Source organism: Capra hircus, chromosome 15, assembly GCF_001704415.2.
Source record: "Capra hircus breed San Clemente chromosome 15, ASM170441v1, whole genome shotgun sequence".
NCBI lineage: Eukaryota > Metazoa > Chordata > Mammalia > Artiodactyla > Bovidae > Capra > Capra hircus.
This window is the reverse complement of record NC_030822.1, coordinates 36,680,947-36,700,035: the sequence shown is the minus strand read 5'-3', so window position 1 is coordinate 36,700,035 and position 19,089 is coordinate 36,680,947. Positions and strand designations below refer to the sequence as shown.

Here is a 19,089-nt window from a genome sequence, read left to right as displayed (position 1 = left end):
CAGGCTAGCACTGTACTTTTCTAGATGTTCAGAAATGAGGTCCTGAGTGCAAATTCATATAAGTCTCCTTTCTGGTCTTTGAAAGGGCACAGAAATGTTCTTGGGCTCTTTCTGACATCTTTCTGGGAGTTTCGGGGGTCATACTCAAATCTTAGTGCATGGGGATTGTAGTGAGTTTGGGAATTTCAAGTCATGCCAGTCTTTTCATTCCTCTCTCTTCTCTCTCAGCTCAGCCTTGTCAACACTCCACCCTTCCCTAGAAAAGGAGCACAAAGGAGGAAAGAATGGCCACTCTTTCCCTCACAGTCTGATCCTGGGTGAGTAGAACTGTCTTCTCTTATTTATAAAATGCCCCTGACTTCTCCGTGGATAGCAGGAGTAGAAGTGGCAGCAGGGATGGAGGGACCAGACTGAATGGAACTTGTTCCTCGTTTGCCTGGGAAGCTTTCAAGCCTCCTAGGCAGCAAGCCCCTGCCTCCCGCCCAGGGTCTTTTCTTGACATTTACTCATTCAGCCAGCCAGCCATTCAAGTCTACTATATAATTCATACTGTCTTTGATACCCTGAGATAAATAAATGTCAGAATGTATTTCTTTAACCTTGGGCAAATAAACCACATGAGGTTAGCAAGAATTTCTAGTTACCATATGTTAAGCAGTGCTGGAATGAGTGGCAATTTTAAGTAAAAGACAGGAGCAGGTACTCAAATTTGAATTATTATTATGAATTGGAAGATATCATTCCAGCAGGAAGACCATCACTGAGTCTCCAGCAGAATATGAGGGGCTTCCCTGGTGGCTCAGTGGTAAAGGATCCGCCTGAAATGCAGGAGCTGCAGGAACCGCAGTTTTGATCCCTGAGTCAGGATGATCCCCTGAAGGGGTAAATGGCAAACTATTCCGGTATTCTTGCCAGGAGAATCCCATGGACAGAGGAGTTTGGCAGGATCAGTCCATAGGGTCACAAATAGACACGACTGAAGTGACTTAGCACACATGCACATGGAAAGATTAGTATACATAAAAAAGTTCGAATCATGATAGATAGGCTCCATGAGGGCAAAGAATGTTCCCAGTATCTAGAACAATGCCTGGCATATAGTAAGCACTCAATGAATAGCTGTTGAATATGTGAATGGCTGTTGTATGTTTCATTTTTTCATTTAACATATGAAGTGGACACTTTTCCAAGTATGTTTTGGTAGCATGAGTTTTAATGGCTATATAATCTTTCATCCCAAGTGTATACCATACTTTATTTAAATTTTCTTTTATTGGGAAAAACTTAAGTATTCCCCAATATTTTGCTATTATAAGCAACTTCTAATAAATATTCTTATAATTTATTAAGTGTATTTCTATTTCCTCAGGATATGTTCTAGGAAATAAGATAATAGCATCAAAGAATACAAACATGTTTTAGGCTTTTGAAAAACTTGAGTTCTTTTTTAGAAATATTGCATAAACTAACTGGTACAACCATGTAATGAAAGATCTTGTGTTGCTGAACCTTTACCAGCATTGAATATTTTTAAAATTTAGCCTTTAATTGAATCTTTTCAGTCTTTATTAAGATTGATCATTTTAAACATATACTTCTTGATCATTTGCATTCCTTCTTTGATAAAACGACTAGACATACATTACCTTTTTTCCTATTGATTTTTTTTCCATATGATAAAAGGTGTAATTTGTATATAAAATGCAGCAACCATTTGTTGTATGGTATAAGCGTTACTCTAAGTTATTTGTCTTTTACTTTTAAGGACTTTGTTTATATAACTTAAATTTGCATAAGTGAATCTTATTTCTTTTAATTTATATGTATAGTTTTATGCTTTGAAAGTTCTTCATCCCAAGTCTAATAATACATAATTACTTTTCCTCAGTTATTTCTTATGGTTTCAAGTATTTTTATAATTTAACTCTTAAACCTATCAGGTATTTATTTTGGTGTGAGAAAAAAATACAAAGAATATATGGAAACATATATGTGGAATTTAAAATACAATGACAGCATGGGTACCCACCATATAGACCAGCAAATACTTTTAAAAGCCCCCTGATTCTCCTAAAGAAGCAACTGATACCTTAAATGTTGTTTGGCATTCTCTAGCTTGTGTGTGTGTGTGTGTGTGTGTGTGTGTGTGTGTGTGTGTGTAGTTTTAACTACCTATGTCTGTATCGCTAAACAAAATTGTTTAGTTCTGCCTATTTTTAACATTAGATAAATGGAATCACTGTATACATTTTGTGAATGGCTACTTTAGCATAAGTTAAGATTTTTACAGTGCAACCATGTTGATTCATGTAACTGTAGTTTATTTTCACTGCTGTGCACTATTTCACAGTATAAAAAACAGCTTATTTATCCAATATAAATTGTGCCTTCTGGATTATTTCCAGTGTTTTTGCTACTACAGCAGTCATACTCTAAATGCTCTTACACATATCCTCTGGTATTCATATATAAGTTTCTTTAGGATACAAACCTTGTAGTGGAATTTCTGGGATGTTGAACTCCCTATTTTCTTGGACTTCCCAGAAAAAAACAATCACACCCTCTACAGATAATTTTGTCTGCTTGCACTAGCAAATGCTTTCATATTAATGGCTGTAAAATAGTGAATTTGTAGTATCCTTGTTTCCATTTTGATGGGAATGCCTTTATTGTTTTACCTTTTGATTTGAACTGTTTTTGCATGTCTTTGTTTTGGTAACTTGCTTTGTTTGTAGCTTTAAATGAAAGACCAATGTTGAACTTTAAGAGATACCTTTTGGACATTGATTAAAATAATTATATGGCTTTTCTTATTTGACATTATGATTATGGCTTATAACTAATAGATTTTCTCTTATGAACCTTCCTTTGCTTTTTTGGAATGAGCCACCATTTCATCATGCTATAATATACTTTGGTACTGTAGCAGATTACATTTTCCAAAGATGGCCATACCTGTAATTTATCCTATCCTTCATGCTCTTTCTACAATGTGACTTTCACACTTCTGACCCAAAGATGGGATCTATGACCCCTCCTCTCAAATCTGGCTGGGGTGAGTGTTTGCCTCAGCCAATGGAGAACAACCCTGGAGAACAACTGGAGAACACTGAAGAACAATGGAGAACTCAATGGAGAAAACCACAACAGCAGAAGTGATGCTATGTGACTTCCCATGCTAAGTCATTGAAAGGGTGCAACTTTTGCTTGCCCGTCTTGCTCAAGAAACTTGCCACCATGTTGAGAGGTAGCTCAGGCCACAAGAAAGGACCAAGTAGAAAGAAACTGAGACAGCCAACCTGCCAGCCGTGAGTGAGCCACCCTGGGAATGAATCCTTCAAGCCTATAGATGACTGCAGAGCTAGCTGACAACTCCACAGAATCTCATGAGAGGTCCAAATCAGAACTGCCCAGCCAAGCCTCCCTTGAATATCTGACCTAGAGAAAGCATGAAAGATAGTAATCACTGTTTTAAGCCACTCAATTTTGAAGTAACTAGTTATGTGGCAGTAGATTATAAACACAGGTGTTGCTAAATTTTATTAACCTTATATTTTACTTTATTTACTTCTGAAGCTTGTTGGTATTCATTAATAATATAAATCTACAGTCTTCGGTCTTTTGCCATCTCTTTTCTTGAGTTAAAATTTTGATAATTTTATATATGCCTTGGAATAATTTAATAGAATCAAATAATCTGCTCTCTGAAAATTTGAAAGAATTCATTTAAGGAAACTTTTGGATTGTTATTGTGAAAGTCACATGTCTTCGACAACTTAACCAATTTGTTTCAAAATATCTGATGTGTTCATGGCTTTTCCCTCTTCTTGGGGCCATATCAAAAGGTTTCCAGGAGAAGATAAATTCCCATCCAGATTTTCAGATTTATTTTCTATAGAATTATGGAAAGTCCCCACCTAATGTTCAGTTAAACTTTTATCTATTGTTTTTTCACTAATCTAATTTCTAATTTTTTTGTTTGTGCCCACCCCTTTTTCTTTTTTTTGTAGCTAGTCAGGGATTGATATATTTTCTTGTTAATATTTTTCTCACAAAGAACTGGCCCTTGGATTCATTTAACAATGGTAAATGTTTCTCAATTCCAACACTTTCTTTTACTGACTTTGTAATGTTAACATTTAATGTTTAATCCATCTAGTGTTCTCATTGTATATGCTATCAAGTTGGAATCCAACTTTATTTTTTCTCATATAATCAGTTTCACCACTATCTAATATAAATAATCCATTCTTTCTTATTTGATTTTTAATACCATCTTTATTGTTAATAAGTTTTCCTATATAAACAAGTACATTCCTTATTCTCTGAATCATCAATTCCATTCTACTGGCCTATTCTGATTTTACTGCTGTCGTTTGTTGATATGTTGATATTTGGGAGGACAAGTGTTCCTTGGTTTACTTAAGTCTTTATGGACTTATTTTCCCTCCCTATAAATTTTAGGGGGAAAAGTATATTCCTCAAAAAATCCAGCTAGAAATTTGACTGGAGGTATATGAATTTGAGTCATCACATCCAAGAACATGTAGGCATGCTTCTTCTTTTATTCAGATAATCTTTTTACTACTTCATTGGAATCTGAAAGTTGTCGTCAAAGATAAAACTTTCATAAGATAGCTTTTTTTTTTTTTTTGCTGTTGTGAATGATATCTTATTTCCTGGTAATTGATTGCTGCTATCATAATGCTTTTGCTTTCTCTTGTCTGGTAATTTTGCTGAGCTTGCTCATTAATTTATGGTTTATCTATATATTTTGTTTTCCTAGGTAAATGACTATAACATATGCAGATAATGACATTTTATGTTTTTTCTTCTAATCCTTATCTCTTTTTCTTTTCTTCTAGTATTTGTCAGAACTTTTAGTACTATTTTGAAAGCAGTGATGATGGTGTATAGCCTTATCTTGTACCATCATAAAAGAAATACATGTAAAATTTCTCCATTAAGCTTATTGTTTGATGTGGATTCTTAATATATAATCTTTAGGAATTTAGATAGGTTCTTTTTATTTCTAGTTAGCTAAAAGTTTAGGAATTATATAGGTGGTAAAAATTATTATCTTTAGTATACAATTTTTCTGCATCAGTTGAGATAATCATGGTTTTCTTCTGTAGTCTATTACTAGAATGAATTATGTTGATTAATTTTTCATGTTGAACTCTTCTCCATTCCTGTTATAAATTATGCTTTATCATGATGCACAGTTTTCATATATTTCTGAATTAAGTTAGTTAATATCTATTTAGGACTTTCTACATATTTATCAAACTTAAAAATGGGCCTGTAGTTTTAGTTTTTTGTTTTGTTCTTATCAGGTCTTGTAATCAAGATTACACTGGCCATATAATGAGTCAATAATTTTCACTTTCTATTTTCTAAAATAATTTGATTGTAATAGTAATTAAGTAAACATTTAATCAAATGTTTATGTAAACATTTGCTAGAACTCAACTATAAAAGGGCCTGTGATTTTCAGGAAGAGAGAAAGAACTGGCTGCCATTTCAGTTTCCTTAATAATTGAAAGTGAAAGTGAAAGAAAGTGAAGTTGCTCAGTCCTGTCCAATTCTTTGGGACCCCATGGACTGCAGCCTACCAGGCTCCTCCCTCCATGGGAATCTCCAGGCAAGAGTACTAGAGTGGGTTGCCATTTCCTTCTCCAGGGGATCTTCCCCACCCAGGGATCGAAGCCAGGTCTCCCACATTCCAGGCAGACGCTTTAACCTCTGAGCCACCAGGGAAGCCTATTACTCTTAAAATCTCTTTTGGCATTTTATATTGGCATTGTGTACTTTACTAGGAATTTGTCCTTTTATATAGATGTTCAAGTGTATTTGCAGACAGTTCATAATGCCTTTGTCTTATTTAAAAACTTACACCTGTGGTTATTTACTCATTTTGTCTTATATTTTGTTTGTAATCATCTTTTAAAGAAAATCAGACTTGCAGAGATCTGACTTCTTAAATTAAAAAAAAAATTTTTTAATTGAAGAATAATTGCTTTACAGAATTTTGTTGTTTTCTGTCAAACCTCAGCATGAATCAGCCATTGGTATACATATACCCCCTCCCTTTTGAGCCTCCCCCCATCTCCCTCCCCATCCCACCCCTCTAGGTTGAAACAGAACCCCTGTTTGAGTTTCCTGAACCATACAGCAAATTCCCTTTGGTTATCTATTTTACATATGCTAATATAAGTTTCTATGTTAACTCTCTCCATACATCTCACCCTCTCCCCATGTCCATAACAAAGCAAGGCAGCAGTGGAGAAACAGACATAGAGAACTGACTTCTTAAATTTTTAAGAGTATCTTTTGACTTTATGCATTTTCTCATCATCTGTTTATTGCACCTTCGACTCTCAGCTTTATTCTCCATTTCTGAAGTTTGCTTATTTTTTTTAAAGCGGGAGGGTTTCTGTTTTCTAAGTTTCTGAGTTGAATGCTTAGGTTGATTATATGTAGCCATTCTTATTTCCTTTAAGTACTTTTTTATTTGGATCTTGAAAAGTTTGAAATGTAATTATTATTATTCAATTCAAATTTTTCTTATCATTATATTTTCCATTTAAGGGCTATTTAATATATTACTTGTTTTTTATTGTTAATAGTTCCTAATTTTATTACATTCTATATAAAGAATGTATTTTGCATTATATTAATCTTTTGGAGTTTATTTAGATTTCTTTAATGGACCACTACATGGCCAATCTTTTAACAGTATTGAAGGTGCATGAAAATGTGTTTTTAGTGTTTCAGAAGTCAAGAGTTCAACACAGATAAAATAGCTAGTGTATTAATTGTACTGTCTAGTCTTTATATTGTTGAGTTCTTTGGTTTTGCTTGATCTATCATTTTCTGAGAGGAGTTTATTAATAATCCATAATTACCATCAATGATGTATATATCTCCTTGAACTTATGATAATTGTTACTTCATACATTTTGAAATTTTATTTGTGGATGTAATTTAACTATTTTGGATATTTCCTTACTATTTATTTGAAAGTGAAAATCACTCAGTCATGTCTGACTCTTTGTGACCCCATGGACTATACAGACCCCATGGAATTCTCAAGGCCAGAATACTGGAGTGGGTAGCTGTTCCCTTCTCCAGGGTTACTAATATATAAAAACCTATATTTTTGTTCCTTATGGTATTTTTGCCATAAATTTTTTTATTGTGATATAGTTTACATATAACATTATATTAGTTTCAGGTATACAACATAATGATTCTACATTTGTATACGCTGTAAAATGATCACAATGTCTAGTTAACATCTATTACCATACACAGGTACAAATTTTTTGCTATAAATTTTATCTCAGCTGAAATTAAATTTGTTATTACAACTTTCTTTTGGTTCATATTTGTGTGGAATGTTTTTCTGTCCGTTTATTCTCGTGTTTTTTCTTTTTAGTGTATCTCTTCTAAACCACATATTGAATTTTATTTTTTTAACCTACAAATCTGTCTTTTAATCTGTGAGATAGAGCTATACTATTATTTTTGCTATCATATGCCTTTTCTCCTTTCTGTTTTCCTTTGAAACAGGTTGTCTTCTGTTCTTGCTTTATTTTTTATAGATTGTACTATGGTTCTTCTGGTAATTGCTCTTAAAACCCATGTTGACTTTTATTTACTCCTATTGACTTCTTAAACTTGTATCTAAGTCATTTTTCTAAACAGACAAGTACTTGGCACACTCTCATGTCCCTTTTGGAGAAGGAAATGGCAGCCCACTCCAGTGTCTTTGCCTGGATAATCCCATGGACAGAGGAGCCTGGCAGGCTACAGTCCCATGGGTCGCAAAGAGTCAGACACGACTGAGTGATTAACCCCCCCCCGCACCACGTCCCTTTTCTCTTACCTCCCACGCATCAGTGCTCCTATTGTCAACAACTGTGGGGTAGGTGTAGATGTGCTCTCTTTTTCCTTTTTTGTTCTTAGATTTTATTGTTTTTACTTGTTTTATGATAACAATAAACTTTACCAAGGCATTTGATCATCTTTCCTTGTTATATCTCATGCAGCCTTTCCTGGATTTGTTTCTTTTCTTAAATGACTTAATAGAAAAATAGGTAAGTGTATATGTTTAAAGCATATTTAGGGTGACTCTTAAAGAATATAAATTATTAATATATGTATGGAATAAAAATCATAGAGGACAAAATGGGAGGAAATGAAAAAATAAAAACTAAAGACAGGAACGGATGAAAGAATTTTTAAAAATAATAAGATTTTAGAAATAAGTCCAAATATATTAATAATCACAATAAATGAACATGGATAAAACTTACCTATAAAAAAACTGAGTCAGAGAGAGTTGATGAAAAACATGATCTTGCTCTGTGCTATTTACTGGAGACCTACCTAAAGTAATGCCATGAAAAATGTTAGATGTATTAATCATGAACAAAACATGTAGCTAAGAATGTGTTTCAAATTATATATAGCAAAACCTGAAAAAATTATAAGGAATCAAAATTTCAAATACTTAGAGAATAATTTTAACATCTTCTTGAAAAGGACCTTTAAAGAAAATTTTAATTATTGGAGAGATAACTATGTTTATGGATGGGAAGACAAGAGGGCTATCAAGTTTACATATTGTGGGGGAGGTTCATTTATATTGAAAAGAAAAAACTGAGGTTTTCAAACATTTTGGAGAAATGGTGAATCTTGGTTGGTACCGGAAAAACAACAAAACTGCATCTAGGACACTTGTGCAAGAAAGTAAGGATGTTTTCAAACACTAAAAATGGTCATGTCACAAGAACTTGAGGCCAACCTGAAAGAATTCCCACTAGCCAAAGATAAGGGAGGTTTGAATATCTAAAAGTAAAATGACTACAATTTGATTGAAACATATCAAATATGTAAAAATCAATGAATTCATAAAAATGCTTAAAAGCAAAACAATTCAAATCATACTAGTCACATTTGGTGGTTACTTTGTCCCAATCTACCATCTAATTACTCTGCAAATTAATTTTCTTAAAGGGGGTAGTTTGGGAAATAAATATTTATCCTGACTTTTTTGATTGGACTACATTTCAGGGTAACCAGAAAATTTGTGATGGGGATTTCTTTAGAAGAATTATAGCTTGCATGTATACAAGGGATAGTAGAATTAGGAAACCAATTTACAATGTTTAATGACATAACATATCTAAGAAATGATCATCATTTACTTCCAAAACTTTAAGTGAAAGATTTATGGGAAACATTAAAATGGAAGGTCGGAACTTGAAAGCACCTGAACCCACTACTTAGTTAATTTAGCAGCCCTCAAGTATTGTAACAGGAAGTGTATAACAGGTATTCTTTCCAGAAAAAAAAAAAAAAAGAACTTTAGTCTTCACAGGCTTCTGGAATAAAAGGACCAAGTACCAGGAATGGAATAAAGAACAAATTAAAACACCACAAGGAAACAATTAGCCAAATTATTGATGTGGATGTTCTGTAGAAATGCTATTTAAAGTGTGGTCCCTGGAACAGCAGCATTGTCATCACATGGGTCTATTATTACAAATGAATCTTGATTCCTATCTAGGACCTAATAAATCAGAATCTCTGGGGATGATGTCCAGGAAACTGTGTTTTATCAAGTTCTCCAGGTGATTTTGATGCTTAATGAAGTTTGAAAACCATTGTTTTACAGGATAAATGTCTGGGTTTCTTTAACAAATCAATGGTGCGATGAATTTTTTTAAAAAGGTAGGAGGTAACTTACAGAACAAGAGAGATTTAAAAAACATGATCAGTTTAGTTCAGTCGCTCAGTCGTGTCCGACTCTGCGACCCCATGTATTGCAGCACGTCAGGCCTCCCTGTCCATCACCAACTCCCGGAGTTCACTCAAACTAACATCCATCGAGTCGATGATGCCATCCAGCCGTCTCGTCCTCACTGGGGCTGGAGGATCCACTTCTAAGATGGTTCTCACATGGCTGTTGGCAGATACCTCATTTCTCACTGAGGACAGAAGGCCTCAGTTCCTCACCACATGGGCCTCTCCACAGAGCTGCCTAAGTATTCTCATGGTATTTTAGGTAGCTTCTCCCAGAGTAACTGATCCAAGAAAAAAGCAAGGAGGAAGAAAAGTGAAAGTCGCTCAGTCGTGTCCGACTCTGCGACCCTATGGACTATATAGTCCATGGAATTCTCCAGGCCAGAATACTGGAGTGGGTAGCCTTTCTCTTCTCCAGGGAATCTTCCCGATCCAGGAATCGAAGCGGGGTCTCCTGCATTGCAGGTGGATTCTTTACCAACTGAGCTATCAGGGAAGCAGAAGGAGGAAGATGTAGTGCCTTTTACGAGCTAGTCTTAAACGTTTCACACCATGGCTTCGTCTTTGCATTTTCTTCTATTCATCAGAACTAAGTCCCTAAGACCAGGCCACATTCAAGGAAGTGGGGAACTAGGCCCCACCTTTTGAAGGGAAGCATATAAAATAATTTTTGGACAAAATCAAATAATCTTGGACATACTCAAAAATCACCACAAATAACACAGGCCTATATGTACTGAAATGGGAGGTTGTACACTATACATTACCTGAAAAAGCAAACTGCAGAATTATGATGTCTTTGTTGTGAAAAAAACATTAGTGGGGTATGTGTGAAAATAAGGTCAGAACGGACACAATTAAAATAATAGTGGTTATTTCATAAGTTATTTGTGGAGGGTAGACTTAATTTTTACTTATATTATTTTAGCATTGTTACAATTTTTATGAACTTACTTTCAGTAAAAGATACTAGACTCTTAATCTCTAGTATATTTTAAAAATAAATTCTTAAATCTTCCTTAAAATGACAATCAAAACCAGTAACAACAGACTGGGTTTTATATACTGTACTTTATAAAAAGTGAAGGACCAGTGAGTTCATTTCTTTTTCATACTGACACTAGTTTGTCAGTTTCTGAGAATCCCAATTTGTATGTGTTAAGTAAACTTACTGTCTTTAAAATTTTTAGCATTTATAAACATTTAAAAAATAAGTAGCACTGTTATCTTCTCATTCTTGAATTCATATTTGTGATTAATGTTTCACTTTTCATGGGTTTTTATTTAGTTTATTTGGAAAATGGTACCTGGGTGGTATATTTTGAATCCTTGAATATTTCAGTATATCTTCCTTTTATCCTTCTATATTAACATCATATGGCTGTGTGGGGAAATCTTGATTTACCACCCTTCACAAGTTGTTTTTAACTTCTCTCACTTTTGCTTAGGAGGTAAAGCAGCAGTAGGCCTGTGTTAAAAAAAACACTACTTTGTAACTACAGGATCTTGTAATAGTTACTTAATCTTGCTAAATTTTAGATTGCTTTCTTTTAGTGTTGATAATAATACCTTACTGGATTATTGTGATGATAAATGAGATAACGTAGCCTATTTCACATAACTGCCCCTAACTGCTAGATAATATTTAGCTGCTGCTATGATTATAATTTTATGATGATGATAGTTTAGTTTTTTTCATCTTATTGTAATCTCCTTAAAAGTATCTATTTCTTTTATTCTTAATGGTTATTGAACATTTTAAACTGACTTTACAATTAAGAATATATCATCAAAGAAATAAAATGAATTTGTTACACAGCCAACTTATGATCTGTTCTACTAAAATAATTATTTTTAGACAGAATACATGCATTATCCCTTCAACTTTCTAAAACTGCATAATAATAAAAAACCAAGAAATTAATGGACTTACAATGATGAAACTGAAGAGCCATTAGCAAATGAGAAATTTCAACAAAAACCTGGATGGCAACGTAGGAATAGCGATCAGAGCCATTTAGGGCTAAAGATGTTTTATCCCAGAGTACAGCAGAGTAAAACAGACAAGAAAGGAACTGATGAGCCCGTGAACTTTGGAGAAGCTCAAATCCATATACCATTTGGGGCAGAAGGCCAGCCATTAAAGACCACCCTAAAATATTTCCAGAGAGGAAAGAAAAAGTTACCTACAAAGGAATTTCAGTTTATTATTATTTTTTTTTTAAATCAGTCTTGGCAACACTAAAACCTTATAAAACAGTGAAACAGTTTTAAGGAAAAATATTTTCACTCTAGAATTCTACACTCAGCCACTTGTGAGGGACAGAAAGACTTCAGGTATACAGTGATTCAAATGATTCTTGGGAATCTTTCCTAGTAACTATGTTTGGAGATTCTCCTTTGAAGAAAACCTCACCTGTTTCTCACCTTTGCTTTTTTCAGTGGTTAAAAAGTGTAATGTTCACAGGCTTGATTGAATTCATGTTGTTATGTGCCCTCCAACTAATGGAGTAAATCACAAAAGAGGAAGAGTCATGTGATTTTGAAAATGGAGCACTAAAGAGTAGCAGGCCCTGACTGGAGCAGGAAGATAGACTTTCCAAAATAAAAGGGGTGGGCAAGGGAATGAGACACCAGATAAAACAGATTATATAAAGCCTTCTAAATAAATCAAGAATTTGAGGACAGTAAATTTATCAAGTAAAAATTAAACAGGTAATCCTCCCCAAAAGTGTATAATCATATTCAAAATTATATAAGTGCTGCTTATTGATTTAACCAGAAAGTTAGCAATAATGCTATGCTGCTGCTGCTGCTAAGTTGCTTCAGTCGGGTCTGACTCTGTGCGACCCCGTAGATGGCAGGCCACCAGGCTCCTCCGTCCCTGGGATTCTCCAGGCAAGAACACTGGAGTGGGTTGCCATGTCCTTCTCCAGTGCATGAAAGTGAAGAGTGAAAGTGAAGTCGCTCAGTCGTGTCCTACTCTTAGCGACCCCATGGACTGCAGCCTATCAGGCTCCTCCACCCATGGGATTTTCCAGGCAAGAATACTGGAGTGGGTCACCACTGAGGATGAAAAGTAGAGGTAGGAAGTAAATAGATAACGTCTAAAATGACCAATCATGAAGCAATAATACAAGCAACATGAAGTGATATTGTTATAGTTGGCAAACAGTTCTTTTTCAAAGCGTGTAGACCTGGATCCTAGCTGCAGTACCTCCAGGTTCATGATCTTGGGAATTAATCTTTTTCAACCATTATTTACTAATGTGTAAATGGGGATAATAATAGTATCTGCAACAAAGGATCACTATAAGGATTACTTGAGATACATGTGAAGTACTTACCTGGCCCAGTGGTTAGCAGACAAATGGTATATAAATGTTTCTTATGATGGTGATGGTATTCATTGATTATATACATTATTTAACCACTTGACCTATGTTATGTCTCTTCTTACTTTTCTTGTTTTTCTTCATTATTAGAGTTATTTCTTTTTGGTTTACCACTTATGTTACATGCTGAATGTTTTTTTCGTTGTCCATCTTCTTATTTAGATTGCTTCCTCCTGGAAAGCTAATCTTCGACCAGATGGCAGTAACATTTGAAGATGTGACTGTTAGTTTTACTTGGGAGGAGTGGAAATTGTTGGATTCTTCTCAGAAAAAGCTCTACAGAGAGGTCATGTGGGAGAATTACACAAATGTCATGTTAGTAGGTAAAGTTATCCCAACTCTTAGGGAATAAGGTTAGTTTTTTCTGGGACCTGTTTTGTTGAGTATTTTGGTTCTTTATCTGATTGCTGTATTGAGGTAAAAGAGATTCTCAAAAATGGGTCTTAAATCACATGAAAAATTACAGATAGAGAAACGATATCTTCCAAAATGTGGCTATATAATTAATAGGTGTCTGTGATTATTATTATTTGTGAATATTTTCTGGATTACACATAAAGCACAGATTTCCATCTATAATTTTGTGCAGTCCTAAGTTTGTTCTCGCTTATGTTCTATTTGTATGAGTTAGCTTTTGTTATATAACAAACTACCCTAAACTTAGTAACTTAAAACTTTGTTATGTTTCATGATTCCAATTGGTTACATGGATCTTCTATCAGGAGTGACTTGTTTGGGGCTAGATGGTCTAAAATAAAGCTGAATAGCCTTATTCAGATGTCTCATGTCTGGCAGTTGGTCAGTATCAATGTTATAATGGCCATGTGTTGACCATATGTCTCTCCTCAAGGAGGCCAGCCCAGGCTTATTTTGTGATCACAGGACTATCAAAACCAGCAAAAGAGACCAACCCCAAAATACAAGTACTTTTCAGATTTCTGTTTGTCTCACTTTTGTCCCAGTGGCCAAAGCAAATTAGAGAGTCAGTGTGTAAGAGGAACACCCAAAAATGTAAATAAGCAGAGAATTTTTTTTTTACACAATCTACTACACTATTTTAGAACAAAAAAGAGAAACAGGTATTTTATTTCTTATAATAATTTCCCAAATAGAGTAATCTAATTAAATCTCAGTCTGTAAGATGATTTCCATGTAGCCAATCACTTTCTTTTTTATTTCTAATAATATTTAGTAAGTAGTAGATGCTCAAGGTATGTTTATTGAATGAATGAGTGAAATGAATACATCTATGAATGAATAAACAAATGAATTTCATACCCAATATGGAGCAGCCTAAATCATAACCCTTCTTTCTCACTTGTGCCCACACATATATTCCTATAATTCTGGAGCTTGTTGACTTGAGATACTTGGAAATTTTTAAACATAGCTCTCATCTCACCACTGGATTATCTGCTTATATTTTAGGAAATTGGAAAGAGAGCTGCAAACCCCAGGAAGAAAGATTCAGCTATTTAGACCATGAAAATCTTTCCTGCTGGCAAGGCTGGAAGACTGCCAGCACTCCGATATATGAGAATAAAAACTATGTGGAAATGGTTCAAGGTATAGATTCCAAAGACCTAAAGCAGCAACACCTTTCTCACTATCAAGAATGGTCAACACTCCCCACACAAGTAGCAGGGTATGGGAACTATGAACTGACTTTTGAAGGCAAAAGTCCCAGGAACTTAAAATATACCAAGTGTATACCTTGTTGGTCCTTAGAAAGGAAACACTCTGAAGACGATGGTAGAAAAATCTATGTGAGTGATTCATGTGGTTTTCAAGGACTCAGATACCATGTTGGCATATCCAGGAAAAATCTCTCTCTGGAAAAAGAACAGAAGCTTATACATCAGCATTCTATCCCAGGACAGGAAGCCTTTCCAGAGAACATTGGGGAGATATGCCAAAATTACCTGCTGAAAGGCTCTATGCAAGAGAAATACTATGCATGTAAAAAGTGTAAAGAAATTTATTATTGGAACTCACAGTATGTTCTCCACAAGAGAAATCAACTTGGAGAAAAGTTGTATCCATGCTCCATCAGCCCCACATGCTTCCCTCAGAGATCAGACCTATACAGACATCCAAGAATCCACACAGGTAAGCAGCTGTACAGATGTGATGAAGTTGCCAGTAACTTTAGGCAGAGCTTTGGTGTTCACTTTCATCAGAGAGCCCACCCAGGGGAGGTACCTTATATATGTAACCTGTGTAGTAATAGCTTCAGTCAGATCCCCAGGCTTCACCATCATCAAAGATTCCACCTGGAAGAGAAACTCTATAAATTGCAGTGTGATAAGGACCTTGGTAGAAATTCATTGCTTCACATTCACCAGAGACTTCACATAGGAGAGAAGCCTTTTAAGTGTGATCAGTGTGGTAAGAGTTTTAGTCGGAGTTCAGTACTTCATGTTCATCAGAGAGTCCACACGGGAGAGAAACCATATAAGTGTGATGAGTGTGGTAAAGGCTTCAGTCAGAGCTCAAATCTTCGAATTCATCAGTTAGTCCACACAGGAGAAAAGTCCTATAAATGTGGTGACTGTGGTAAGGGCTTTACCCAGCGCTCAAATCTTCAAATCCATCAGAGAGTGCATACAGGAGAGAAGCCATACAAATGTGACACCTGTGGGAAGGACTTTAGTCACAGCTCAGATCTTCGCATTCATCAGAGGGTCCATACGGGGGAGAAACCCTATATTTGTCATGAATGTGGGAAAGGCTTCAGCAAGAGTTCAAAACTTCACACTCATCAAAGAGTGCATACTGGAGAGAAACCCTATAAATGTGAACAGTGTGGTAAAGGTTTCAGTCAGCGTTCACATCTTCTCATTCATCAGAGAGTCCATACAGGAGAAAAACCCTATAAATGTGATGACTGTGGAAAGGGCTTTAGTCACAGCTCAAATCTTCATATTCACCAGAGGATCCACACAGGAGAGAAGCCTTATCAATGTGCTAAGTGTGGTAAGGGTTTCAGCCACAGCTCAGCTCTTCGAATTCATCAGAGAGTCCACACAGGAGAGAAAACTTATAAATGCCATGAGTATTACAAGGGATTCAATCAGAATTCACATCTTTACAATAACTGCAGAAGAGAAACCTTGTAATTCTGTTCATTTTGTTGTAACGGCTTTAATCAAAGCTTCACTTTAAGCCTAGTAAATGCTGCTGGAAAAGTGCTATAAATAACCCAAATAATCCCAAGCACCATTTAAAATTTCCTCTAATTCCTACTAAGAATCATTTGCTTTAAGAAGAGATGCATAGGACAGTATTTTAAAGTATTTTCTTTTTCTATCATATATATTAGGTATAGTAGTGTGTGTTAGTTGCTCAATTGAGTCCGACTCTTTGCAACCCCATGGACTGTAGCCTGCCAGGCTCCACTGTGCATCGAATTCTCCTGTCAAGAATACTAGAGTGGGTAGCCATTCCCTTCTCCAGGGGATCTTCCTGACCCAAGGATTGAACCCAGGTCTCCTGCATTGCAGGTGAATTCTTTACCATCTTAGCCACCAGGGAAACCCCATATGCATAGTCATTATAAAATATGTAAATGAGTCAAGAAGAAAACGTCTCATCCTGTTTCATTCTAAGTCTTTTTTCTGTGCATTTTCATGTGCATGAAATCATACTGTACGTTCAACTTTGTGTTTTCACTGACTTCAAAACATTTGCTTGTATTTTGGTTTGAACTGAAATTGGCTAGCTCTCAATGAACAGCAAGAATCTTGACTCAACTGTAAAGTCCCTTAGAAGCTACAGAAAAAAAGAAAATATGCAAAACCTGTAACTCAAACTGGCAGACAACTCAGATACGGAAGAATTAACTAACGGGTCAGTAAATTTCAATTGCTTATGAGAAAAGATCAGAAAACACTGTATTTCCCTTTATCCAAGACAGGATATCGTAGATAATTTATTTCTGTCAACCGGAAAACTCAAGAACCATCCTTTTCTTGCAAGGGTGCTACACTCTGAAGTTACCATAACACACTCCCACCCATTCCCCTGCCCAGTTTTCTATATTTATGCATTCGTTTAGACCCTAGGAGGTGTGGAAAAATTCTGGTTATCTACAAAACCTAAGCGGGAGAATAGATACAGAACTCTCCAATAGTAAATGTCAAGAGACAGTGTGATAACACCTTCAGAATTGTGAGACTCAAAAATCTGTTATCACCTATATTTTTTCTTATCAACTAAATTGTCTTTATATCTATAGGTAACAGATAAGCAAAAACAACAAAAACAAAACCCAGAAAACATATGTACCTTTCTTAAACAGATCTCAAGAATGTGGAATTCATAATGTAAAAGGACGGTAACAAACACTAAAATTAGTTAAACATGCAGTTAATTCTGAATTGTTAATTTGTTTACAAAACTTGAAAAATGTTAAAATAGTTGTACAAGAAGGTATTAATATAGAAATGCTGAGTATAAGAACATTATATATTAAAGACTGGATGGGATAGTAGGATTATCAGGTAAAGGAATCCAGGACACCCAATTAGGTCTGATTTTTCAGATCAGTTCAATTCAGTTCAGTCGCTCAGTCATATCTGACTCTGTGACCCCATGGACTGCAGCACACCAGGCTTCCCTGTCCAACACCAACTCCCGGAGCTTGCTCAAACTTACATCCATCCAGTCGGTGATGCCATCCAATCATCTTATCCTCTGTTGTCCCCTTCTCCTCCTGCCTTCAATCAGGTTTTTCTGAATTTTCATCATATATCTGATTTGTCAGATCTACAATGATCATTTTTTATAAGCATGTCCCAAATACTGCATGGAACTTATACTAAGAAAGTATTTGCTTATATGAAATTCAAACTTAACAGCACCCTGTGTTTTTATTTGCTAAATTTGCCAACAAGATGAGGGAAGAATAGCAAAAGAAAGTACTCTACATTTATGGTCATATTAAATAGCATGGATTCATTACATTTTCTTGAATTTAACAATTCCAGAAATAAAGGCCTAAAAATTTTTTTTTACAGAGTTCGAAATTACAATTAAAAGAACTAAAGAAAGCACATATATTTCAAAATAGGAAGATAAAAACAAAGAATATTCAGTCCCTAAAGCAAAAGGCAGAAAACAAAAACAATAGATTTAAAAAACTAGAGAACACATATCTAGGTGAGAGCAAATCAGATTTATCAAAATAGCTTAAATCTCCCTTTAAGAAGTTTTGAAAACCCTTGATTGAATTAAACTTTTTACTTATATGTGATTCAAAGACTATAGCAAAATGATACTGGTTAATTGACCAATTTTCAACTTCTCAAACTTCTCAGTATTGATTTATTGATTAATCTTATTCATATAAGAGAACAGGCAAATGTTTATTAGGCAAACATAAAACAATATGTTTTAAAAGTTAATTTAAATGAACTAATTATAAACCATTAAGGTGGGTAAAAATATAAAAACCAATAACTTTCTAAATATTACAATAATCAGAAAAATACTATGGGTGCAAAATAGAGTTTGTAATACTAAGTGAAAGTGAAAGTCGTTCCATCATGTCTGACTTTTGCGACCCCATGGATTATACAGTCCGTGGGATTCTCCAGGCCAGAATACTGGAATGGGTAGCCTTTCCCTTCTCCAGGGGATCTTCCCAACCCAGGGATCGAATACAGATCTCCTACATTGCAAGCAGATTCTTTACCAGCTGAGCCACAAGGAAAGCCCTTGTAATAAGAGATGGCACAGGACACCAACAGATTAAAGCAATGTGTATATGTGCACTCAGTCATCTCCAACGTTTTGCAACCCCATGGACTGTAGCCCACCAGGCTCTTCTGTCCATGGAATTTTCCAGGCAAGATTACTGGAGCAGGTTGCCATTTCCTTT

At 35.2% G+C, this 19,089-nt stretch overlaps 1 protein-coding gene and 1 long non-coding RNA gene across 2 annotated transcripts; one reads left to right on the top strand and one right to left on the bottom strand.

The window, feature by feature from the left end:
* On the top strand, positions 1-16,586 carry ZNF214 (zinc finger protein 214). Its single transcript, XM_018059484.1, has 3 exons — positions 1-317; positions 13,371-13,531; positions 14,637-16,586. The coding sequence occupies exons 1-3, from the start codon at positions 193-195 to the stop codon at positions 16,325-16,327; spliced, it is 1,977 nt and encodes a 658-aa protein (XP_017914973.1). The 5' UTR covers positions 1-192; the 3' UTR covers positions 16,328-16,586.
* Positions 10,909-15,033, bottom strand: LOC108637675. Its single transcript, XR_001919232.1, has 4 exons — positions 14,922-15,033; positions 13,161-13,484; positions 11,747-11,965; positions 10,909-11,281 (listed from the first exon to the last, which is right to left on the bottom strand). It is a non-coding gene; the product is annotated as an uncharacterized LOC108637675 (long non-coding RNA).